This window comes from Macaca mulatta, chromosome 2, assembly GCF_049350105.2.
Source record: "Macaca mulatta isolate MMU2019108-1 chromosome 2, T2T-MMU8v2.0, whole genome shotgun sequence".
In the NCBI taxonomy this organism is placed as follows: domain Eukaryota; kingdom Metazoa; phylum Chordata; class Mammalia; order Primates; family Cercopithecidae; genus Macaca; species Macaca mulatta.
The window spans coordinates 169,672,319-169,697,722 of NC_133407.1; the positions used below are offsets into that span (position 1 = coordinate 169,672,319).

At 38.8% G+C, this 25,404-nt stretch overlaps 2 protein-coding genes across 6 annotated transcripts in view; one reads left to right on the forward strand and one right to left on the reverse strand.

Moving 5' to 3' along the window:
- Positions 1-6,322, reverse strand: part of QTRT2 (queuine tRNA-ribosyltransferase accessory subunit 2) — a 32,160-nt gene extending 25,838 nt beyond the window's left edge. For 2 of the 3 annotated variants that reach the window (XM_015129815.3, XM_015129814.3), the window contains exon 1: positions 6,234-6,322. The gene's annotated coding sequence lies outside the window, so the exon portion shown is untranslated. Of the gene's footprint in view, positions 1-2,071; positions 2,191-6,233 lie in introns of those variants that run through there. The other variant, XM_077990785.1, reaches the window with a different exon arrangement.
- Positions 6,323-6,585: 263 nt separating this feature from the next.
- The window catches only part of CCDC191 (coiled-coil domain containing 191), an 88,655-nt gene continuing 69,836 nt past the window's right edge, over positions 6,586-25,404 (forward strand). For 2 of the 3 annotated variants that reach the window (XM_001107271.5, XM_077993912.1), the window contains exons 1-5: positions 6,586-6,726; positions 9,133-9,171; positions 12,373-12,514; positions 18,047-18,190; positions 24,075-24,253. In XM_001107271.5, coding sequence (XP_001107271.3) covers positions 6,637-6,726; positions 9,133-9,171; positions 12,373-12,514; positions 18,047-18,190; positions 24,075-24,253 — 594 coding nt within the window. In that variant the 5' untranslated portion in view covers positions 6,586-6,636. The remainder of the gene's footprint in view (positions 6,727-9,132; positions 9,172-12,372; positions 12,515-18,046; positions 18,191-24,074; positions 24,254-25,404) is intronic. The other variant, XM_077993913.1, reaches the window with a different exon arrangement.

Genomic DNA, 25,404 nt, shown 5'->3' on the forward strand with positions numbered 1-25,404 from the left:
GTATACACATGAAGAGTGTTTTTTAAATTAAATTCACATAAAGGCACAAAGAACCTTCATTGGGTAAAACTAATACGTTTGAAAAATGAAGTATAGGAATCTAGAATGTTACTAACTTTTATTCTCTCTCCCCATCAAACCTATGCTCTAAGTTTCTCCAGTTTATTAATAAATGACACGAACAACTGACAATCAAAGCTTCTGATAAGCATGAGATAATCTTTTCCATGCTGTGTTAACTCAATTCCAGGTAAAAACAACAAACCCCATTGTTTTAGTAAAACTGTGCTTAATATCCCAGTATTGTATAATTGCTCTTAGACTTCAGAAAATCATTTATAGAGTTCCAGTACTACCAGAGACCCCTACCTGGGAATTCCTTATCATCACCTCACCACCATCACCCCTTCTGCTATTTTATCGTAATGAGACTAGGCCTGCTTAGTCATAGGCTTATCTAGAACCTGGGCCTCCTGCAAAAAGGCCTGTACTCTTTTTATTACTTTTTTTTTTTTTTTTTTTTGAGATAAGGTCTCACTCTATTGCCCAGGCTGAAGTCCAGTGGTGCAATCATGACATTCCAGGCTCAAGTAACCCTCCCACCTCAGCCTCCTAAGTAGCTGAGACTACAGGTGCCCAACCACCGCACCTAAATAATTAAAAAAATTTTTTTTTGTAGACACGGAGTCTCACTACGTTGCCCAGGCTGGTCTCAAACTCCTGGGCTCAAGTGATCCTCCTGCCTTGACCTCCTAAAGTGTTGAGATTACAGGCGTGAGCCACTGCACCCAGCCAATTATGGCTTTTAAGTGAGAGTAAATTTAACGTGCTAGGAGATGTATTCTTTTTTTTTTTTTTTTTTTTTTTAGAATATCCTGTAGCATACCATGGCCACTCAAAAGAACAAGATTTTTCAAAAGTGTATGTGAAATCTATGAAACATCTTTTTGTTTTTTTCCCATAGAACACACTGCGGAAAGTCATAAAAAGAAAGCGGCTTTTGGTTGGGCACGTTGGCTCATGCCTGTAATCCCAGCAGTTTGGGAGGCTGAGGTGGGCAGATCGCTTGAGCTCAGGAGTTCAAGAGCAGCCTGGGCAACACAATGAAAACCTGTCTCTATAAAAAATACAAAAACTAGCCAGGAATGGTGGCATGCACCTGTAGTCTTAGCTACTTGGGAATCTGAGGTAGGAGGATCCCTTGAGCCAGGGAGGCAGAGATTGCAGTAAGCCATGATCACGCCACTGGCACTCCAGCCTGTCTCAAAAACAAAAAAGAAGAAAAGAAAGAAAAAGAAAAAGAAAGGGAAAGAGAAAAGAAAAGAGATAAAAGAAAGCAGCTGTCAAGTTCTTTAACCTGTGCCAACAGAATTACACAGGGGTTTAAAGATCAGCCACCTGCTGCTGCTCCCTCCAGTGCCTTACAGTCTTGTACTGCTTGGTGGGCTGGCTGGCCACTAGTCAGGGATTTAGGCTTCTGCCTGGTAAGATCAGCCTCATCTTTTCTATATATCCAGCACAGAGCCATCACTCAGGGTCAGGCTCAAACCTATCAACCTCAGAGACTAAACACTAAAATCAGTATGCACAATTATTTACTCTGAGAATCGAAAAAAGTAAAGTGGACCAGTCAGCGCATGCCTGCCCTAGAGAATGCAACACATGAAGCCAAATATGCCATGCCAGCATAGACTCAGAATGGGAAGAAGAAGGTACACTTATATACATAAAGGCAACTAAAAGGAAACCCACTGGTTCTCTTAATACAGTACCCCCATTCACAGTTCTGCTTTCCAGTTTCAGTTATCCATGGACATCCGAGGACCAAACATATTAAACGGAAAATTCCAGAAAAAACCATAAGTTTGAAATTGCATGCCATTCTGAGTAGCATAATGAAATCTCTTGCCATTTTGCTCTGTTCCACCCAGGACATAAATCAACCCTTTGCCCAGCATCTACATACTGTAGACGCTCCTCGCCCCTTAGTTACTTAGGAGCTGTCTCATTGATCAGATCAACTGTCACTGTATTGCAGTGCTTAAGTTCAAGTTGCCCTTATTTTACTTACGACTGGCCCCACAGCACAAGAGTTGTGATGCTGGCAACACGGATATGCCAAAGGCAAACCATAAAGTGATCCCTTATGAGAAAAGGTTAAAGTTCTCCAACTAGGAAAAGAAAATAGATGGTTTGCTGAGGTGACTAAGATCTACTACTGTGCCTAATTAATAAATTAAGCTTTATTATAGGTATGTATAGATAGGAAACATCATACCGTCTGTCTATTGTCTGTCTGTCTATCTATCTATCTAGGGTTTGGATGTATCTGTCTGTCTGTCTATCTATCTATCTATCTATCTATCTATCTATCTATCAATCATCTATCTAGGGTTTGGATCTATGTATGTATGTATGTATGTATGTATGTATGTATGTATGTATCTATCTATCTATCTATCTATCTGGAGTTTGGAACCATTTGCAGTTTCCAGCATCCACAAGGGGTCTTGGAACATACTCCCCACAGATAAAGGAAGATTACCAAACAACCAATCTCAGATTCTCCAAGGTTGGACACAAGGATTCTCTAAGAGTATAGAGGCAGCCAGACCTGGAAGCCCAGACCACTGGCTTCCAAGCCTTACCTTTCTCTCAAAGACTTCTTTGTTTCATCCTTGTGTGAGGAAAGAATGAACATATTCTAGAAGTTCCCATCTTTTAACAAATGAGTCTCAAGTGTGATTAATCATCCACTCAGTCCTGAAGGCATCTTCTCTCTTCTTTCTCATCTCCCCTTCCCACTCTTTCCTCAGCTGAAGAAACAACTTTCTTCATTCTTAACTGAAAGTCTGTAATTTGAGACCCTTTGTAACTCTAAAGGACATTGGCCACCATGTTCTTAGAGGCAGGAGATGGGCTCTCCTGTGATATAATGCTTTAATCCCAAATTTAATTCTCATAACTTTAAAGATGAAATTCAAAATCCTCAGCTTAGAATACTGAACCCACTCAGCCAGCTGGAGAGAAATACCCACTTCGCTTTCTCTACAGTGAAAGATTTTGGTGCTACATACTCACTTCTGTTGTTTGGGGCTTCAAGCCTGTAATCCCAGCACTTTGGGAGGCCGAGACGGGCGGATCACAAGGTCAGGAGATCGAGACCATCCTGGCTAACACGGCGAAACCCCGTCTCTACTAAAAACACAAAAAATTAGCCGGGCGAGGTGGCGGCGCCTGTGGTCCCAGCTACTCGGGAGGCTGAGGCAGGAGAATGGCGGGAACCCGGGAGGCGGAGCTTGCAGTGAGCTGAGATCTGGCCACTGCACTCCAGCCTGGGCGACAGAGCGAGACTCCGTCTCAAAAAAAAAAAAAAAAAAAAAAAAAAGAAAAAGTATTAGAATAAACTGCCATTGTCAGTGATTCTGTTTTGTGGGGATGAATGCAAGTATTTTAAAATCTGAGGAAAACATCAGATAACGTACTATACTTCAACTGGAAATCAATATTTTAAAAAAATGGAATTTTGTCCAGAGCTGGAAGAACCAAGTCTTCCTTTCTTCATTCACTGTTCAGATTATGGTAAATGTTTTTTATAATTGCACTTCTTTTCTAGAGGCCAAATACAATAAATTGTTACTATGAAGTAATAAAATAGTATACACACATACACATATTCATATACATATTTTTAAAAACATGCTTTGAGAGTGATTATTTCCTTTTTCCCAAGGAAAGTTCAAGAAACAGATCAACAGTCTCCAAAACATTAACTCGTTTTTATTTGCCTTTACCATGATCCGTTTCCCTTTCCCCTCATTGTGAGTCTGTTCTAATACTTCTGGTGTCACAGATGGCATTCCTGGGGAAAGTCTTAAGGAAAAACATTAAGAGTGTAAATACAAATGACAGGCTGTCAGTGGATCTCTACCTTTACAAGGACTAACGAAGATTCCCTGCACTTCTGGCAACACTATACCTGTCCTAACACTTCCAGTGCGACCCACCACCTCCACTCTTCATTTATCAGGAGAGAAGGGATTTTTAAATGTTTCCTAGCTGGATTCTCTACATACTGTCATGGAAATGTCCAAAATTTCCTAAGGCAAAAGGTGAGAGGAAAGCTGTATATATAAGTACACGTCTGCATCTCTTACCCTTCTCCCCCACACATGTACACTTTCTATAATGATAGTATATGCATAGAAAAATGTCTGAAGGACTTTTAAACAATGTGGTGCATTGAGCTGACTCAGAAACGACAGAGAAATGAAGAACGCTGGCCGGGCACAGTGGCTCACGCCTGTAATCCCAGCACTCTGGGAGTCCGAAGCTGGCTGATCACCTGAGGTCAGGAGTTCGAGACTAGCCTGGCCAACGTGGTGAAACCCTGTCTCTACTAAAAACACAAAAATCTGCCAGGTGTGGCAGCACACGCCTGTAATCCCAGCTACTCTGGAGGCTGAGACAGGAGAATCACTTGAACCCATTAGGCAGAGGTTGCAGTGAGCCAAGAACATGCCACTGCACTCCAGCCTGGGTAACAAAGCAAGACTCCGTCTCAAAAAAAAAAAAAAAAAAAGAAAGAAAGAAATGAAGAATGCTACAATTCCAGAAAACAGTAACTGAAGACTTTTCCAAGGCGTTCCGAAATCCTTACACCATTTGTTGGGGGAAAGAGATAATGATGACGTTAAACTTTGTTGAGTATGTGTGTTAAAAATTCAGAAGTAACTGTTAAACAATTAATGACAGAATGCATAATTTCCAAACTCACTGGAGAGGGAAGTGGGAAAATAAAGAAAAATGGATTAATCTAATAAAAGGCAAGAAAAGAAAAGAGACCAAAAAAAGAAATAGAAAACACAAAATAAGATGGTAGAATTCCAAATGTCAGTAATCACAATAAAAGTTAATTTCACATATAGAAAGACATAATAACAGCAATTAACATTTATTGGGTATTTACTATGTATCAAGCACTGTTCTTTATATATTCACTCCATTAATCCTCATATCAAATGCATAATATAGATGCTATTATTATCTGCATTTTATGGATGGTAAACTGAGGCTGACAAAATCACCAGCTGGTAAGTGGCAGAGCAAGGACTTAAATTATTGAAGTCTAGTTTTCAACGCTATACTCTAATAGGCTGGGAGCTTATGAGAAGTTCCATCTGGTCCACAAGCACATTATAATCAGTTACCATTTTGCTATAGTGTTCTTGTTCTTTTCCCTTTCTCCCTCCCGCCTCTAATCCATCCTCCCAGTCTCTGCAATCTTTCTCCATTCTCAAACATTTAAACATACTTGCATATGGAAGGGAGTGTTTTGGTCAGGGTTTGCTTTTACAAAAATGGAAACATACTATAATATATGCACTTCTCTGCAATTTGCTTTTCTCTCAAGAATAAACATTAGACGTCTTTCCTGAAGAAGAAACATAAAGCTAACTTACCCTTTTGAAAAAACTACTTCGTGATACTGCATAGTTTGTATGAACACAATTTATTCAACCGCCTTTCAGATAGACCAGTTACAGAGCTGGTCCTAGGATCGCTGCAACAGTCCGAGGACAGAGCTTACCCAACCTCATTCTCACCAATTTCAAGTCAACTTTAGTTTACATTTCCGGGCAGAATGCTTTACATACATTTATTTTTAATCATTCCAACACTCCAGTGATTCAGGTATTATCGTCCGCATTTTGCATGAGAAAACAGGAGTTGCCTAAGGTCACATAGCCACAGAGTAGCAGAATCCAAAACCCTGTTCTAATCTTTACTCTGCTTTATAAGCCCATTTATCACCCCAAATGGGCTGTCTCTGGAAACCCCTCGGCTCAGCCAATAAGTCAGGATTTATCTTTGCTCCATGGGCCATCTCCATGGCCCGAGACCTCCCTAGGCACCTAGCTCAGAGATTGAAGATGGTCTCACTCTCCCATGGGCAGTTCGGAATAAAAAATTCCAACTGAGAACTCTACCCTTGAGCAGAGGCTAATCGAAAGGGGCCCTTTTATCTCAGAGGTGTCGGCGAGGCTTACACGATTTATGAGAATCTGAATTTACAGAAGCCAAGATCTACCAGGAGACCCTGAAAAGGGAAGGAGAGGAGACATCGCGGGAGTACTATCACTGTTACTGCAACACAACCAGGAAGCGTCTGGGCGCGACGCGACTCATCCATCTCTAGCAGCTCCCACACCAGCAGGGCAAAGGGCACTTACCCGCCAACAAACTATTCGACTCTTTTAGTGTTCAGACCCCTCAAACTCTTCACAGTTCAGTACCACGTGTTAGGCTTGCAGAATTCTCTGCCCCCAAATCACTGCCTCCAGTGCAGACCCAATCAGGGAGTACTACGTCATCATTGGGCGCCAGAAAAAAGCAAAGCCGACATCAAAGCGAGCCTTGATGACGGCAAGAGCGAGGGACCTCTGCCGTTGCTATGGTAACTGAGCCAACGCGAGCGGCCTGCGCAGAGCCTCGTGGGAGTGGTGGTTCGACGGCGTCCTACGCCTGCGTTCCTTGCGGGCGGAGGAACTACAATTCCCAGCGTGTCCCGGCAGCAGCCCGGGCAGAAGAGCGGTTGTGGCAGCTTTGGCCGAGGTTCGAGCTCGAACTTGGAAAATGCTAATGGCGCCTCAGGGAAGGTCCTCCTCAAAGAAAAGGATGGGGCTGAATCGCTGGAAACGGTTCACAAGGAAGCCGAGTCCCCAGGTGATCCCAATCGAGAGCGTTGGAGGGCGGGGACTTCCCCAAGGGGCGGGGCAGTCAGGAAGCCAGTCGCGGCCCCTCTGTGCTTCCGGCCTCTTTATCCTTAGCTGACACGCCCCTGCCTTAACCGCCCTAAAGCCAGCATTGCCCTGAGTGAAGTGCTCTAGGATCTCTGGGGTCTGGGTATATTACGGCTTTGGTGGGCCAGCATCGTGGAAGAACTGTTTCTAACGCTTTTCTAAAACCGGAGGTGTCTGCTAATGCCCTTCGGAGTGAAAGGAGTTTGCAAACTCCGTTCTCCCTTAAATTTTAGGAAACTTCTGGCACATTTCTTTCTTTTTCTCTCTCTTTTTTTTTTTTTTGGCAAATCTTGGGGGAATTGATCTTTATTAACGGGGGAGAGCTTCACATTAAATACCCTGCCTGTATTCCTGCCCTTTCACTTTTACGTAAAGTATCTAAATAAACTCAGGAGTGCAAATGGATATTGAATACATTAATACTTGATTCACACAGGAATTTCTAAATTCAATCAACATTCAAAAAATAGATTCTCTCCGTATCTGTCACCCATTTGGATGCATTAGCACCTGAAGATAAGAAAAAAGTGATAACCCACATTTTAAACTTGAAAACATATGTGACATGTGCAATGTCACAGTTGCACCGTGTGTGCTTTCCACAGACTACCTTTTTAACAGTCCCCAAACGGATGCTTAAAATCTAAATGAGAGTACTAAAATGGAGAAGCTTCTCAGCTTTCAGCTACAGAGCAGTTTCAGCCGCTGTTTTCACCCTTAAGTTACACTTTCCTAAATAATATTCTGTAGATGTATGTGGCCTTTGTGAGGGACCCAGGCAATTGTTCTTGCAATTTACTCTAAATTTACCAACTAAATGCATTGGACATATTCCACATGGTAAATATGTTGCCCTAGATACTACAGGGCACAGGCTGGAGCATTAGGGAGACTTGGAAACTGAGGCTGCTGCTATTTCAATACATCAGTTGCATGATGTATTGAATCTAAAATAGGTTATGGATATGGACTTGATGATGAAAGGTAAAAATTTAGAATAATTTCTTAGGACTCCAAAAAGGAAGGATTTTTCCTGCTAGTGCTCATTATTACTGCCTAGAGGGAAAAAGGGGAAAACATAGGGCTCTTTCAAGTTCAGTTGTGTTTTAATTGGATCAGTTCTTTCTTTGTTGCAGTGACAAAATTATTAAGCAGTACAGCTGCGTTAGTTATCAGTAAGATGGTTTGAAGGCATAGTGTTAGGTAAGTGAAAGAGAGTATTATATTTTTCCCACCTCCATGTGTCAACATGCTAGTTTAGATATCCCCTTATTTTATTATTATTAATATTATTATTATTTTAGAGAGCATATTTGAGTAAGAAGCAATTTATGAACTGGGAACACAACCAAAAGAGATTTAGTGCTCCAATGACAAATCATCAGGATATCCCCTTATTTTAAAAACACACCTGAATTTTTAGTAAAGAAGATAACTCTATTTGTTAAGTGACTATTAGAGGGAATTCTGCAAGCTTCTGGGTGTTTGTTTGTTTTTTTAGTAGATACGGGGTTTCACCGTGTTAGCCAGGATGGTCTTGATCTCCTGACCTCGTGATCTGCCCACCTTGGCCTCCCAAAGTGCTGGGATTACAGGCGTGAGCCACTGCTCCTGGCCAAAACACACCTGCATTTTTGGCAAAGAAGATAGCTATTTGTTAAGTGACTATTAGAAGGAATTCTGCAAGCTTCTGGGAGTTACAGAGAGTGAAGAAAGGAAATGTCCTGATGGTTTTACTTCTAATTTCAGATTAATACCTGACTGATCTGGGTGGAAATTTGTATTTTCTGCTTTGTAAAACAGTAGAAGTCAGATTGATTAACCCTCAGTTTTTATTGGACCAAACAAGATCCCTGATCTAGGTAAGATGAGAAAGCCTCTTGCTACAGGCTACTTATGAAAGGAGTAAGGAGAGGAACACACCCTTCTTTAAGCTAAAGATTACTTGGATAATCTGGCTAATTAATGAGTGCCTTTTTTTTTTTTTTTAATGAGTAGCTTTATATTTAGCATTTCTATATCTTGACTCTTAACCCTAAGGAGGTTTAAAAAAAATAGCAGTGCCACAGGGTCCTATCCCAATTAAATCACAGTCTCAAGGTGAGCCTAGACAAGAAATAAAAACAATGTCCCAGTAAGGCTTCATGTTTTCTCCTCATACTGCTATTCTGTGTCTTTTATTGCTAATCATGCTGAACTTCCTACTGAAATGCTTTGGGGAAATAATAAAGGACACTGTTCCATATGCTTTAGTCAGAAGGATAGATTTAAATGGCAAAGTTGATGAAGATATTGCTGTGTATTAATGTCCTATATATGTTATCTACAGCCTGCTTTTGGTCCTGACAATGTGGAACACTGGATAAAGGTAAGGATATTTCAAATTTAGAATAAAAAGATAATTAAGAGTCGAGCATAATCAGATGGAAAAGAAATATGAGTAGACCTCCACTTTGCACATACTCTGCAATTTTTGTTCCCACATGACTATGTAAGTTGCCTTAATTTTATACTTTTTAGTATTTTTTTGTCATAATTCTGTTGCCTCTCATGAAACCATTTAAGTAGGAATAACAAGAAAAGAGGTGTGTAGACATCGTTTCAAATGCCATGAGTATCACTTGAAGAGGATTAAAGGAGTTGGGAAAAGAAGCCTTGGGAGAGGATGTAGTGGCCTTCCTCAGATGTTGGAAAGACTTCACTGTAGTTACAATAACATAGGGACTAATGGGTGAAAACTACATGTGCATCACAAATAAGAATTTTCTAATGACTAGTCCATCCAAAAGTGGACTGGGCATTCTTATGGAGATGTGTTTTCTACCACTGAAGCTATTTTAATGGACTCTAAATGGTCACTTAATGTTAGGCTAATGAACAATGTGTTTCAGGATTCAGTGAAGTGGGGATTGTGTTAGATAACCTCTGACATTTCTTCCAGGCCTGAGATACGTATTTTTGAGTCTGAGTACCATTTAATTTGAAAGTACCATTAAATCATTCCAGGTGTGTGCTTCTGAGTGTCAGTTTGGCAGCTTGCCATATTCAATTCATCGTATACCACATGTATCAAAATCATGCAACATTTTCCCTGGAAAGACCCTTCTGACAGTATTTTGAAGAGTGATTACTCATCTAAATTGACATGCATCATGAGTACCAGATCCTAGATAGATGTAATAGATCCTAGGCCAAATGTAATAATTTTTAGCCATTTATTTATTCAGCTGGTATTTGAGTGCCTACTAAATACTAGCCCACTGTGTTGGGCATTGGAGCTAAATCAGAGCAGGTACAGTCCCTGCCCTCCCAGGGTTTACAGTCCAGTGGAGAATAAACAACTTACCTAAAGCTCATGAGAGAATCAAAGATGTAATGAAAGTATGTGGTGAGAGGCACTAATTTAAATGGGGTCCGGGCAAGCTTCCTGGATACTGCAGAAAGCCTAACTTAGAAGATGACTAAAGTGGATCTGCCATCATGAATGCTAGCCTTTAGGAAGACCATTCCGCATTATCTAGTAAGATTAGCTTGCATGTGAGTGTTGAGAGTCCCAGTGCCAGTATACGATAGGATGGTAAGTACTATGGAGACAGTCAGAGCAGAGGACGGGGAGAAGGAGAGCTGGAGGAGAGCGTTTACAGTTTTATATAAGGTGGTCAAAGAAGGCATTACTGGGAAGGTGACATTTGAGCAAAGGCTTCAGGAGGTGAGAGAAGGAGGCCTATGGGTATCTGTAGGAGAGTAGTTCAGCAGTTCAGGCAGAGGGGAAGCAAGTACAAAGGCTCTAAGCTGAGGACACACTGAGCATATCTGAGGAGGAACAAGCAAGGAGGTCCATGTGGCTGAAGTAGAATGAGCAAAGGGAAGAGTAGTGAGGGGCTGCTGCGTAGCAGGACCTGGAAGCTCATTGTAAGGACTTTGACATTAATTCTGATTGAGATCAGGAGCCATTGAAGGCTTTTGAGTGGAGTTGTGACATACATGATGTGGCTTTCATTTTAAAGGAGTCATTCAGTGCTGTGGTGAGAGGCTATTCCAGAAAACCTGTCAGGAAATTGTTGTGCCTTGGACCAAGATACTAGCAATGGAGGTGATGGGAAGGGGTCAGATTCTATATATATTTTAAAGATAGAGTCAACAGATTTCCTGATCAATTATAGGTGGGGTGAGAGAGAGATAGATTGGATTAAGGACTTCAAAGTTTTCACCCTGAGGAATGTAGTTGTCACTACCTGAGTTGGAAGAAACACAGCAATCATGGGAGAACACAGGTTTCTGGGAGGGGGAAGTTAGGGGTTAAGTTATAAAATAAGTTTTAACATTTTTTTTTCTTTTGAGACAAGAGTCTCGCTCTGTCACTCGAGCTGGAGTACAGTGGCACAATCTCGGCTCACTGCAACCTCTGCCTGCCGGGTTCAAGTGATTCTCATGCCTCAGCTGCCCAGGTAGCTGAGATTACAGGTGTGTGCCACCACACCCGGCTAATTTTTGTAGTTTTAGTAGAGACAGGGTTTCACTGTGTTGGCCAAGCTGGTCTTGACCTCAAGTGATCCACCCACCTCGGCCTCACAAAGTGCTGGGATTACAGCATGAGCCACCGTGCCCAGCTTTAAAATTTATTTAATTAAATTTATTTATTTTGCGACACAGTCTCACTTTGTCACCCAGGCAGGAGTGCAGTGGCATGAACACAGCTCATTGCAGTCCCAACGCTCTGGGCTCAAGAGATTCCTCCCACCTCAGCCTCTGAAGTAGCTAAGATTATAGGTGTGCACAACCACACCTGGCTAATTTTTTATTTTTTAACTAGAGGTGGGTCTCACTATGTTCCCCAAGCTGGTCTCAAACTCCTGGGCTTAGGCAGTCCTCCCATTTTGGCCTCCCAAAGTGCTATGATTATAGGCATGACCCACTGCACCAGCCTAAAATAAGTGTTTTTATTCTGTGCAGGTAAATAAAAACGCTAAGGCAGTTTGCCCACTTCTGCTATTTCTTCCCCCAATCCTGCAAATTTGGTCATGTTTTTACTAGACTCTTGCTGTTGAGTTAAAACATTCTAGATGGCTACAGTTAAGTGACTCTTTTTATCCCAATTTTACTGAACCTAATATATGATTGCCTAATATAAGATGGGAGGTTTCCTTCCGGAGTACTAATTTGCTGAAGTGTGATTTACTCCACCTCTGGTTCATATTCATATGCAAGTCCTAAGGGCATGAAAACTAATAAAATATAATATTTTTTATTTAAAGTAAAATATCCATGTCTCAGGATCCTATCACTAATGCCCTAAACAAAAGTTATCTAAATCTTAATAACCTTTTGTTCAAATATCAAAATTGTGAACACCTGTTAGAACTTGGTAAAATACTGCAATTAATTTAATATATATGAAACCCCCCAGAATATTTGGGGGTAGATGTTTGAACCTCAAGAGTTTCTCCACAAATGGAAAGATGAATGAATCTTAGTAGTTGGTAGAAAATCAGATTCTTGAATAGGAGAGAAATTCTCTAACTGAACAAATTTGTTGTCTTAATGGATTTTTTTTTCTGTTATATTGAAGAGAGTGGAGAAAGCCTCAGAATTTGCAGTGTCAAATGCATTTTTTACTAGAAATTCAGATTTACCCAGAAGTCCCTGGGGCCAAATCACAGATTGGAAAACATCTGAGCAAATAGAGGATCATGATGAAATCTATGCAGAAGGTAAGAGAATGCATTTTCTGCTGTAATGTTAACAATTCTTAAAGCATAACCCCATGATGCATTTCATAATAGAGAATGGAAGTTTTTCTTACTCTTGTTCTTAATTTCCCTTTCTTTCTACTCCCCTGAAGCTATTTTACTCTGGAATTAACTCCAATATTACAAGTAAGGATATACTTAAGCCTCATTTTGTTGCCCAAATTAGAACCACATCTAGAGGTGGTTTGATACAACAGCTAATTAGTGAATGCTGTAAGATGTTAGTCCTGTGACAAAGATGGTAGCAAGTTAATTTGATCAAATATTATAGAGATAATTTGACTACAGTCTGTAAATCAGTTTTACTCCTGATAAAGAGACCCTAAAAACAGTCTAACCTTCCTATGTCCCAGAAGCATTTACTCTTCCAGAATTTGGTATTTTCGTTACTGATGCCCTGAGGAACTCTACCATTTAGGGATGGAAGGAATCAAGAAGGACCAACAAAGGAGACTGAGAAAGGGAGGCCACTATGGTAGATGGAAAGTCAAGAGTGTGATGTCCTACAAGCCAACTTCCGTTTGAATTCCTTATGTCTCCAGTTATTCCATTTATTTCTTCATTTTTTCAACATATATATACTCTGTGCTAGGTACAATTTTAGGCACTGGAAGTACTGGTTAAGAACAAGAGAGACAAAGCCCTTTCTTTCATGAAATATACATTTCCTTTGGGAATAAAGAAAATTTTACAGTGATCCAGTAGTAAAAAGTCATTCAAGTTCAGACCTGAGTCAGCTAGGAGCAAGGAGTCAGCTGAACAATGTGATGGGGGAAGCATCCAGGCAGATGGAAAGGGAGCATGAAGTACAGACAGGCATGGTGTGCTGCAGGAAGACCCGTGTGGCTGGAGCATCCCCACAGAGAGAAGCTGGTGGGAGTGAGGAGAGGGCATGTCACATAGGGCTTTCCAAGCCTGGGGAAAGAATTTAGATTTTACTCTGAGTATGACAGGATAGAATTGAAGAGTTTTAAGCAGAGGAGTAATATGACAGTTTATAAAATATATGAAGGATGTTGCAGGGCGTGGTGGCGGGTGCCTGTAATCCCAGCTACTTGGGAGGCTGAGGCAGAAGAATCACTTGAATCCGGCAGGCGGAGGTTGCAGTGACCTGAGATCTTGCTATGCACTCCAACCTGGGTGACAGAGCAAGACTCTATCTCAAATAAATAAATTAATTAATTAAATATAGGAAGAATGGATTATAGGGGAGAAAAAGAGAGAAAAGGGCAACCAGTGGGAGGCTGCTGGCAGCAGTCTGGGTGAGCAGTAACGGTGAGTGGTTTAGAGTGGTTGATAGTACTGGAGCTAGAGAAAGGAGATTGTTTCTGAAATTGGCTTGGCTGATCTTGCTCACCTCACCTCCCACCCTGCCAATACAGACATACAATATACTTTAACCTGTTAAGGGTTCTGAGAAGTCCTGCAGTTAGAAAGAAATGTTTACTTGCCTCGTTTCCCATGCTGCCTAGACCATGAACCTCTTTTTATCCTGAAATCTGTATATTATCCTGAGAAACTAGTGATTCACGTTAGGAACATGGTTTGGTGTATGGACAGAACAGCAGTGGATAGAACATGGTTTTCAAAGGTTGATACCATTTTTTCTCATCTCATCAACTATATTAATGTTCTACAAAAAGTAATGTTCTGAGGAACATACTTTGAAAATCTGTGCTTTAAGGTAGTTTGTATACTTCTCATGTGGTCCATCATGAGGTATTTCTACCTCCAAGGGAAGTTTTATTTGTTTTTGGGGGTACTTCACAGTAAATCCCCATGTACCAAAACATATCATTTAGTAGGTGTGAATTATTTTGCATATAAATTATTATACACATAAATGTTTGAATTATTGTACACAAGGGCTACTCAGTAAATATCTTCTCCATTTCTCTACCTCCCCCTAAAAGCCAGTAGCATTAGTTGCTAGTATGCTTTTAACATGTCGTTTATGTTACTCTGATTTATTTTTTCCTATTTTATCTATATTAAGTGTCTCTTGGCATCATTTAATATAAACACCCCATTCCCTAAGAACTAACTATGCAATAATGATCACAATAATGATGAAGATAATGAGAAAATAAACAAAAGAGCTGTTTGATAGTAATAACAGTGATGAAAGTTATGCTAAAGCAGGCATTTTCCCCCTACCTAAATAATTTCAGGAGATTTTCTCAATAGCATTAAGAAAGAAATTCAAATGGAGGTTAGCTTTCAGGATATAACACTCGTGGATTTTCCTCCTACCTCAATGGCCTCTCCTTCCTAGTCGGCTTTCCTGGTTCCACCTTATCTCTTCAACCCCTAAATCCTGGAGTTCCTCAGCACTTAGTCCTTAAACCTCTTCTCTGTCTACCTTCCTCCTTTGGTAATTTCATCCACTTCTATGATTTTAAATACAGTCTGCATGCTAAAAACTTCCACATTTATTTCTTCAGCTTTGACCTCTCCCCTGAAATCCAGAGTATTGTAGCCAATACCATATTTGACATCCCTATTTGAATGTCTCCTAAACATCTCAAACCTAACATGTCTGGGACTGAACTCCTGATCTTCCTCCTCAAACCTGCTGCTATCCTTGGCCTTCCCCATCTCAGTAAATGGCATCACCATCCTTGCAGTTGCTTAAGCCAAAAACCTCATAGATTTCTTTCTCTCATGTCCCACATCCAATCCATCAGCAAGTCATGTCAACTCCACCTCAAAACATTCTTTTCTAGAATCTGACCATTGGTGATACCTCCACTCCCAGGTCCAGGCCACCATCACCTCTCTTCTGGATTATTGTACTTGTTTCCCAATTGGTGTTCCCTGCCTCTGTCCTTGTCCCCTATAGTTTAACTTAATAGTCAAAGTGATTCTCTTAAAATATATCACCTCTCTGCTCACATCTCTCCTGTGGCTTCCCATTGCACGCAGAGTAAAAGCCCAAGTAGCTAGAATGGTGTCAAGAGTCTAAGCAAGGGAATTTTAGCCTCAGGACTATTGACATTTTGGGCTAGAGAATTTTTGTGGGGGCTGTCCTGTGAATTGCAGGATGTTTAGCAGCATCCCTGGCCTATACCTACTAGACGATAGTATTACTTCCCCCAGTTATGACAACACAAAATGGCTCTAGACATTGGCTTAAGTCCACTGAGGGGCAAGATTACCCCTGGTTGATAATCATTGCCCTAAACACTCCCCTAAAGATGATCTGCACATTACCCCTCCAACCTCATCTCCTACTGTCTCCTCCTCACTCACTTCTCTTTGACCACACTGGCCTCCTTGCTGCTTTTCCAACACTGTAGATACTCCTGCACAAGACCTCTGCATTTGTTTTCCCTCTGCAGAGAATCATATTACCTTATACATCCTCACTTCTCTCACATTCTTCCCTTCTTTGCTCAAATATCTTTTTTTCAGTGAAGCTTTCTTTTACCTCCCAATTTATTTTTATTATTATTTTTTAAATTTTTTATTATACTTTAAGCTCTAGGGTACAAGTGCACAATGTGTAGGTTTGTTACATATGTATACATGTGCCATGTTGGTGTGCTGCACCCATTAACTCATCATTTACATTAGGTATATCTCCTAATGCTATCCCTCCCCGCACCCCATGACAAGCCCCAGTGTGTGATGTTCCCCTTCCTGCATCCAAGTGTTCTCATTCTTCAATTCCCACCTATGAGTGAGAACATGCGGTGTTTGGTTTTCTATTCTTGTGATAGTTTGCTGAGAATGATGGTTTCCAGCTGCATCCATGCCCCTACAAAGAACATGAACTTATCCTTTTTTATGGCTGCATAGTATTCCATGGTGTATATGTGCCACATTGTCTTAATCCAGTCTGTCATTGATGGACATTTGGGTTGGTTCCAAGTCTTTGCTATTGTGAATAGTGCCACAGTAAACATACGTGTGCATGTGCCTTTATAGCAGCATGATTTATAATCTTTGGGTATATACCCAGTAATGGGATGGCTGGGTCAAATGGTATTTCTAGTTCTAGATCCTTGAGGAATCGCCACACTGTCTTCTACAATGGTTGAACTAGTTTACAGTCCCACCAACAGTGTAAAAGTGTTCCTATTTCTCCACATCCTCTCCAGCACCTGTTGTTTCCTGACTTTTTAATGATTGCCATTCTAACTGGTGTGAGATGGTATCTCATTGTGGTTTTGATTTACATTTCTCTGATGGCTCGTGATGATGGGCATTTTTTCATGTGTCTGTTGGTTGCATAAATGTCTTCTTTTGGAAGTGTCTGTTCATATCCTTTGCCCACTTTTTGATGGGGTTGTTTGTTTTTTTCTTGTAAATTTGTTTGGGTTCTTTGTAGGTTCTGGATATTAGCCCTTTGTCAGATGAGTAGATTGCAAAAATTTTCTCCCATTCTGTAGGTTGCCTGTTCATTCTGATGGTAGTTTCTTTTGCTGTGCAGAAGCTCTTTAGTTTAATTAGATCCCATTTGTCAATTTTGGCTTTTGTTACCATTGCTTTTGGTGTTTTAGACAGGAAGTCCTTGCCCATGCCTAAGTCCTGAATGGTATTACCTATGTTTTCTTCTAGGGTTTTTATGGTTTTAGGTCTAACGTTTAAGTCTGTAATCCATCTTGAATTAATTTTCATATAAGGTGTAAGGAAGGGATCCAGTTTCAGCTTTCTACATATGGCCAGCCAGTTTTCCCAGCACCATTTATTAAATAGGGAATCCTTTCCCCGTTTCTTGTTTTTGTCATGTTTGTCAAAGATCGGATGGTTGTGTATGTGTGGTATTATTTCTGAGGGCTGTGCTTTGTTCCATTGGTCTATATCTCTGTTTTGGTACCAGTACCATGCTGTTTTGGTTACTGTAGCCTTGTAATATAGTTTGAAGTCAGATAGCGTGATGCCTCCAGCTTTGTTCTTTTGGCTTAGGATTGTCTTGGCAATGTGGGCTCTTTTTTGGTTCCATATGAACTTTAAAGTAGTTTTTTCCAATTCTGTGAAGAAAGTCATTGGTAGCTTAATGGGGATGGCATTGAATCTATAAATTACCTTGGGCAGTATGGCCATTTTCACAATATTGATTCTTCCTATCCATGAGCGTGGAATATTCTTCCATTTGTTTGTGTCCTCTTTTATTTCATTGAGCCGTGGTTTGTAGTTCTCCTTGAAGAGTTCCTTCACATCCCTTGTAAGTTGGATTCCCAGGTACTTTATTCTATTTGAAGCAATTGTGACTGGGTTACCTCCCAATTTAAACAACAACACCCATCTTCCATTTCTTCCTGTCCCTGCCTTTTCTCTTATTTACTTGTTGTCTCTCTTCCCCAGTTGGAATGTAAGTTTTATGATGCTAGGGCTTATTTTTCCAGTTTTGTTCACTGCTGTATTCCAGTGTCTAGAACAGTACTTGATAGGTACTCAGTTAATATTTATTGAAGAAATGAAAACAGTGAATAAAGAAAATCTTTGAAGTAATTGAAATATTTAAAATGTGTTTTTGTTTTATTGTAGCTCAGGAGCTGGTCAATGACTGGTTAGACTCCAAACTTAAGCAAGAATTAGCAAGTGATGAAGAAGGTGATGCTAAAAACACTGTGTCAAGTGTCTCTCTTGTGCCGGAAGCCAATGACCATTTGAAATATGACAAGTTTGATGGTAAGAACTTATCTTATTGTTCTAAGTTTTAACATTTAATGAATGTGTCTAAGGAGTCCTTATAATTGTTTTGAATAACAAATGATACCTATTTAACTTTTCTGTGTTTTAATTTTTATTATTGGTTTTAATTTATCATAGTTAAATGTAATTTCTTATGCTATATCTTCAGTAAATTCATGGTATTTTTAAAAATTAAAGTATTCTATTACAGTTATCCCTAACTAACTGTGAGGAATTAGTTCCAGGACCCCTGGCCCCCCCAGATACCAAACTCCTCAGATGCTCTAGTCCTGCGCATATCCTCTCGCATACTTGAAATCATCTCTAGACCACTTACAATACCTAATACAGTATACATTCTATGTAAATAGTTGTTATACTGTATTTTAAAATGTTTGTTATTTTTTATTGTTGTATTGTTATTTTTAATTTTTTTTTCAAATATTTTTGAACTGCGGTTGGTTGAATCCAAGAATGTGGCATCTGCAGATAGGGAGGGCCAACTGTATTTATAATTCTGCTTATAATAGCAATTAATGCTGTTTCAGAGTGCCTCTTCCTCATATATCACTGGACTATTTACTTTGATGCAGACTACATTTAAGTGCTCATATGTCATTTTTAAATTTATAAAATGCTTCTTATTTATCTGTTAGTTATTACTTATAAGGGAGGTTATTACTTTTCTAGTTTTTTTTTTTTTTTTTTTTTTTCCCAGAGGAGGGAAAAGCCACTATTGTGCACAGAGCCAGTGTCAGACAAGTTAGATGGCTGATGTCTGAGTGTTTATCTAATACACTCAAGGGTCTGTATATTTTTTCCCCTGAGCATAGGAGTAGTTATGGTAATGGTGGGGCAGCTCCCCATACATGACTCAGATACACTTGGTGAATTCACCTGACATCATACCCCTTGTTTAGGACTCTGTAAAATCCCCAGGTTGAGGATCACAAAACTATCAGCTTGTCAAATTAGAAGAATCCTTCAAGACTAGGTAGTCTGATCTATTCTCCTCCCCGACCCAGATAGAGATCATTCTACAGTGTCCCTAACTTGTAGTGACGTATCCTCTGCCTGAACACCTCCCAGGAGTGAGAGCCTGCACTTTGCCGGGAGCCCATTCAACCGGTCTGAGGCTCTAATCCTCATAGCAGTTTCCCTTAGTTAGGAGAATTAGGATTTTGTCTTCAGTAACTTTTTACCCTATGGTACAACAAAAATAACATGTTCTCTCTCAAGAACGTTTTATTTTTTGTAGGAGCTGTTACCATATTTGACCACTCATATAGTTCTATGTTTCCAGATTAAATAGCACCAGTACTCTCAACAAGTTTTTTATACCACATGGTTTCTAGGTCTTCTCATCCTCGTTGCTGCCTTCTGGATATTTTCTAGTTTATTATTGTCATTATTAAAGTGTGGTACTTCAGTACTTCGTATTTGTTCTGAAGCAAATATATGGAATCTAATGAAACTATTACTTCTTTTGATATAGTGCTAATAGATCTAATTATGTCCCTTTACTTAGATTGGTTGATATCATCTAGTATCATGCCAGGTCTCAATCATCATATGCTGGTAGAGTTTTTTTTAAATTGAAATATTGAACAAATATTTATGTAACCATTAAAAAGGATGTTTACCAAAAATATTAATTAACATATTATCTCAATAGACACAGAAAAAGCACTTAACAAAATCCAACATGCATTCCTGATAAAAACTTCTCAGCAAACTAGTAATGCAAGAGAAATTCTTCAACTTGATAAAGGCCATTTACATAAGACATGTAGAAAACAAATACCAAAATGATAAGTGTAAGCTTTGTCAGGAATTACATTAAATATAAATGCATTTAATTAAACACTTCAGTCCAAATGCAGAGATTGGCAGAATGGATAAAAAATACATGACTTAGCTATATACTATCTACAAGAGACATAGGTTCAATTTAAAGTACAAATAGGTTAAAAGGAAAAGGATGGAAAAAGATATACCATGCAAACAGTAACCAAAAGAGAACTACAGTGGCTATGTTAATATATATTAAAAAAGACTTTTTATTTTTATTTTTTCTTTGATTTTTAATTTTCCCAAAAATAGACTTTTAAAGAAAAAATTGTTACCAGAAACAAAAAGTGCATTTTCTAACAATAAAAGGGTCAATCCATCACAAAAACATAACAACTATAAATATATATACACCTGACAAAAGAGTCCCAAGGTAGATGAAGCAAAAATTGACAAAATTGAAGAGAGAAATATAATTCAACAATAATACAATCATGTGTTGCTTAATGAAGGGGATAAGTCCTGAAAAATGCCTCATTAGGTGATTTTGTCATTGTGCGAACATGATAGAGTGTACTTACACAAACCTGGATGGTAGAGCCTACCATACACCTAGGCTATGTGAGATAGACTATTGCTTCTAGGCCACAAACCTGTACTGCATGTTACTTAATACTACAGGCAATGGTAACACAATGGTAAGTATTTGGGTGTCTGAACATATCCAACCATAAAAAGGTACAGTAAATATACAGTATATAAAAGGTAAAAAGTGTTACACCTGTACAGGGTATATACCATGAATGGAGTTTGCAGGGCAGGAAGCTGCTCTGGGTTAGTCAATGAGTGAGTCGTGAGTAAATGTGAAGCCCTAGGATGTTAAAATATGCTGCTGTAGACTTAAAAACACTGTATACTTAGGGTACACTGAATTTATAAAAACATATTTTTCTTTTTTCAATAATAAATTGACCTTAACTTACTATAACTTTTTTACTTTATAAGTTTTTAATTTTTTCTAACATTTTGACTCTTTGGTAACACTTAGCTTGAAACAAACACATTGGAGAGCTGGACAAATTTTTTTTTAATTCTATGTACTTTTTTTCTATTTTTGAAATTTTAATTTTTTTTTTCTTGTTAAAAAACTAAGACACAAACATACATATTAGCCTAGGCCTACACAGGGCCAGGATCATCAATATCACTATCTTCTCCTCCACATCTTGTCTCACTAGGTCTTCAGGGGCAATAACACACATATAGCTGTCATCTCCCGTGATAATATTACCCTCTTTTGGATATCCCCTAAAAGACCTGCCTGAGGCTATTTTACAGTTAACCTTTTTTTTTTTTTTTTTTTTGAGACAGGATCTCCCTCTGTTGTGCAGTGGTGATCATAGATCACTGCAGCCTTGAACTCCTGGGTTCAAGAAATCCTCCAGCCTCAGCCTCCGTAGTAGCTGAAACTACAGGTGTGTGCCACCACACCCAGCTAATTTTTTTTCTTCTTTTAATACAGACAGGGTCTTGCTTTGCTTCTCAGGCTGGTCTCGAACTCCTGGGCTCAAGCAATCCTCCCATGTCGGCCTCTCAAAAGTGGTGGGATTACAGGTTTGAGCCACTGTGCCCGGCCCAATTTTTTTTTTTTTCCTAATAAGTAGGAATAGACTCTAAGATAATGATAAAAGTATAGTTTAGTATATACATAAACCAGTAACATAGTTATTATTATCATTATCAAGTATTATGTATTGTATATAATTATATGTGCTATACTTTTTTGTGTAGTATTCTAAGATTTTTTGTGGGTGCTTTATTTTAACTTTTATTTTAAGTCCAGGGTACATGTGCAGGATGTGCAGGTTTGTTAATAAGATAGACACGTGCCATGGTGGTTTGCTGCACAGATCGACCCATCACCTAGGTATTAAGCCAAGCATCCATTAGCTTTTCTTCCCAATGCCCTTCCTCCCCCTGCCACCCATGACAGGCCCCAGTGTGTGTTGTTCTTCCCAACGTTTCCATGTGTTCTCATCATTCAGCTCCCACTTATAAGTGAGAACATGCAGTGTTTGGTTTTCTGTTCCTGCATTAGTTTGCTGAAGATAATGGCTTCCAGCTCCATCCATATCTCTGCAAAGGACATGATCTCATTCCTTTTTATGGCTGCATAGTATTCCTCAAAGATCTAGAAGCAGAAAACCATTTGACCCAGCAATCCCATTAATGGGTATATACCCAAAGGAATATAAATCATTCTATTATAAAGATACATGCATGTGTATGTTCATTGTAGCACACACTCTTCACAATAGCAAAGACATGGAATCAGCCCATCAGTGATAAATTGGATAAAGAGAATGTGGTGCATGTGCTACACTTTTAAACAACTGTTAGTGTGGTTATTTTGTTTATACCAGCATCACCACAAAACACATGAGTAATGCATTGTGCTCTGACATTATGATGGCTACAGCATCACTAGGCAATAGGAGTTTTTCAGCTCTGTTGTAATCTTATGAGGCCACCTTCGTACACGCAGTTCATTGTTGATGGAAGTGTTGTTATTTGATACATGACTGTAGTTACAGACTTCAATACCCCACTAGCAAAAATCTTTGGAACAGCTACAAAGCATAATCAAGGAAGATGTTCAGTAACATTAGTCATTAGAAAAGTGCAAATTAAAACTGCAATGAGTTACCTCTCCATATGTTAAAATGGCTTAAATTTGAAAGACTGACCATACCAAGTATTAGTAAGGATGTGGAGAAATTGGAATACTTCTACAATGCTGGTGGGAATGTAAAGTTATGTAACCACTTTGGACAACAGTTTGATAGTTTCTTGAAAAAGTAAGCATTTAGCTATAATATGATCCAGTCGTTCTACTCCTACACTTTTTCCCAACAGAAAAGAAAGCCTATGTTCTGTAGGTTCTGCATTTGTGGACTCAACCAACCGTGGATCAAAAATATTCAGGAAAAAATAATTCCATCTGTACTGTACATGTACAGCTTTTTTCTTGTCATTATTCCCTAAACCATACATGTATCAAGTATTAACATAGCATTTACGTTGTATTGGGTATCATAACTAACCTAGAGATGATCTAGAGTATAAGGCAGGATGGATATAGGTTATATGCAAATGCTACACCATTTGGTATCACGGATTTTTGAACATCCTTGGATTTTGGTATTCTCGGGAGGTCCTGGAACCAATCCCCCAGAGATAGGGAGGGATGACTGTACACAGGTATTCATAATACCTTTATTTGCAATAGCCAACACCTGGAAACAACTCAAATGTCTATCAACAAATGAGTGAATAAACAAATTGTGGTGTATTTATATGGTGGAATACTACTCAGCGATAGAAAGTGATAAACTATTGATACACATAACATGAATGAATCTCAAAATAATTGTGCTGAGTGAAAGAAGCTAGGTCAGAAAAAATACAATGTATATAAGTGTATGATTTAATTTATATAAAATTCTGGATAATGAAAACTACATAGTGGCAGCAGGTCTGTGCTTACTTGGAGAAGAGTGGAGGGCAAGGGGAGGAGTGAAAGGAAGAGATTACAGATCAGCATGAGGACCCTTTTGGGGCTGATGGATGTATTCATTATCTTGACTGTGGTGATGGTTTTACTAGCATATGTCAAAATTTATCATAGACTTTAAATATTTGCAGTTTATTATATGTCAATTATACCACAATAAAGCTTTTCTCTTTCTTTCTTTCTTTTCTTTTCTTTTTTTTTTTAAAGCAGTAGAGCTCTCAAGATTGTTTAGGTTGAAGTTCTCAAGGTTGTTTAGATGGTAATCTTTTAGATTTGGCAGTGAAGGACTCTAGTGGCTTGGGTGAGGGCAATGCTTGGTAAGTGGAGCTTTTTTACTCTTAGTTGAAGGTAATTGCTGAGGGCTATACTCAACCAGTTGCCATTATCAGTTACTATTTACTGAACATTCGCAGCTTTGTATTTTTACTGTACTAGGATTCTTTATGTAAATATGAATATAATACTAAAATTAATTTTTAAAAAAATTTCCCTTTTTTGTTGTTCTGTTTCCCCCAGATTTATGTGGCTATTTGGAGGAAGAAGAGGAAAGTACCACCGTTCAAAAATTTATAGACCATCTGCTCCATAAAAATGTGGTAGATTCTGCAGTGATGGAAGATCTTGGAAGGAAGGAAAACCAAGACAAGAAGCAGCAGAAGGATCCTCGTCTTACCATGGAGATGAGACATAAGCAGGTGGGAGGGAAAAACAAAATTAAAATGGATAACAGGAAGCAGTCTTTGTGTAACACATTTAATAAGCTTAAATAAAGACATAGGCTTTATTATGAAAAAGGGTGCCATCTGTGGTTTGGTTAGGGAGCATAAAAATAAAATATAAGAACTTCAGAAGAAAAATAATTCTCATAAACTGAGGGTAGGAAACAATTTATTTAAGAAATAGCCAAAAAAAAGAATAATTGATTTTGACCAAGAGTATTGAGATAAACCTTATTAGTTTGAATGTGGTACTTCCTATTATAAACATGTAGATTGTGTGTGCTTGAGTTTGGTTTTCAAATTGCAACATTAATATTATTAATATTCTTGTGAATGTTACAGGATAATTCTTTTCCAGACAACTGAAATTCACTCATTTTGTGATTATAATTTAAAATGGAAGACAGATCTGAATTGAATCAAGTTCAGCTGTTTTGAATTAGAAAAGCATGTGAGAACTTTCTTTTCTCCAAAGGGAATAGTAGGTTATTGCAAAAAAGACTGGTGTCTCAACACTTTGTAAAGGAGTGCCAGGGAATCCAGAACTACGATTGAACCGGAATTAATATCTGTACGTGTGTGTGCCATCTTTGTATAACACTGAATTTCTGATTGCCGAATTTGAAAGTAACTGCTTTAAATTATTCAATCAAGGTATATGTAATCAGCACTGGGGATGTTAGAGAAATGGGTAGAAGTATGATTCTAGTTTGGATTTATGACAAAAGGGAGGAGAGAAGGTTCAATAAGCTATATAGTCATTGTCTGTCTTATCAGAAGTCTTATCACAACTAGAGAGTAAGATAAGGGTAAAGTTAGGTGAAGCAGGAAGGAAAGGACCTTTCCTTAATTCATAGCTACTCAAGCTCTCTAAAGGATTAATAGGTTTGAAAAAAATGAATGTGCTTTTTCATGTTTTTGATTTCCAAATATGATCCAGAATCACTGCTATATTTACATAATAATAATAGAAATGAATAAAGGGTTGTGGTATTCCTAAAGTCAATAAATCACTGTTCTATCATTCACAATGTGGCTTCCAAAAAAGTTCTGTTCTTTCTTAAATTATAATTAGAATGCAGATATGACCTAAATATAATAAAAGCAGTAATGTACACCTTGGACAG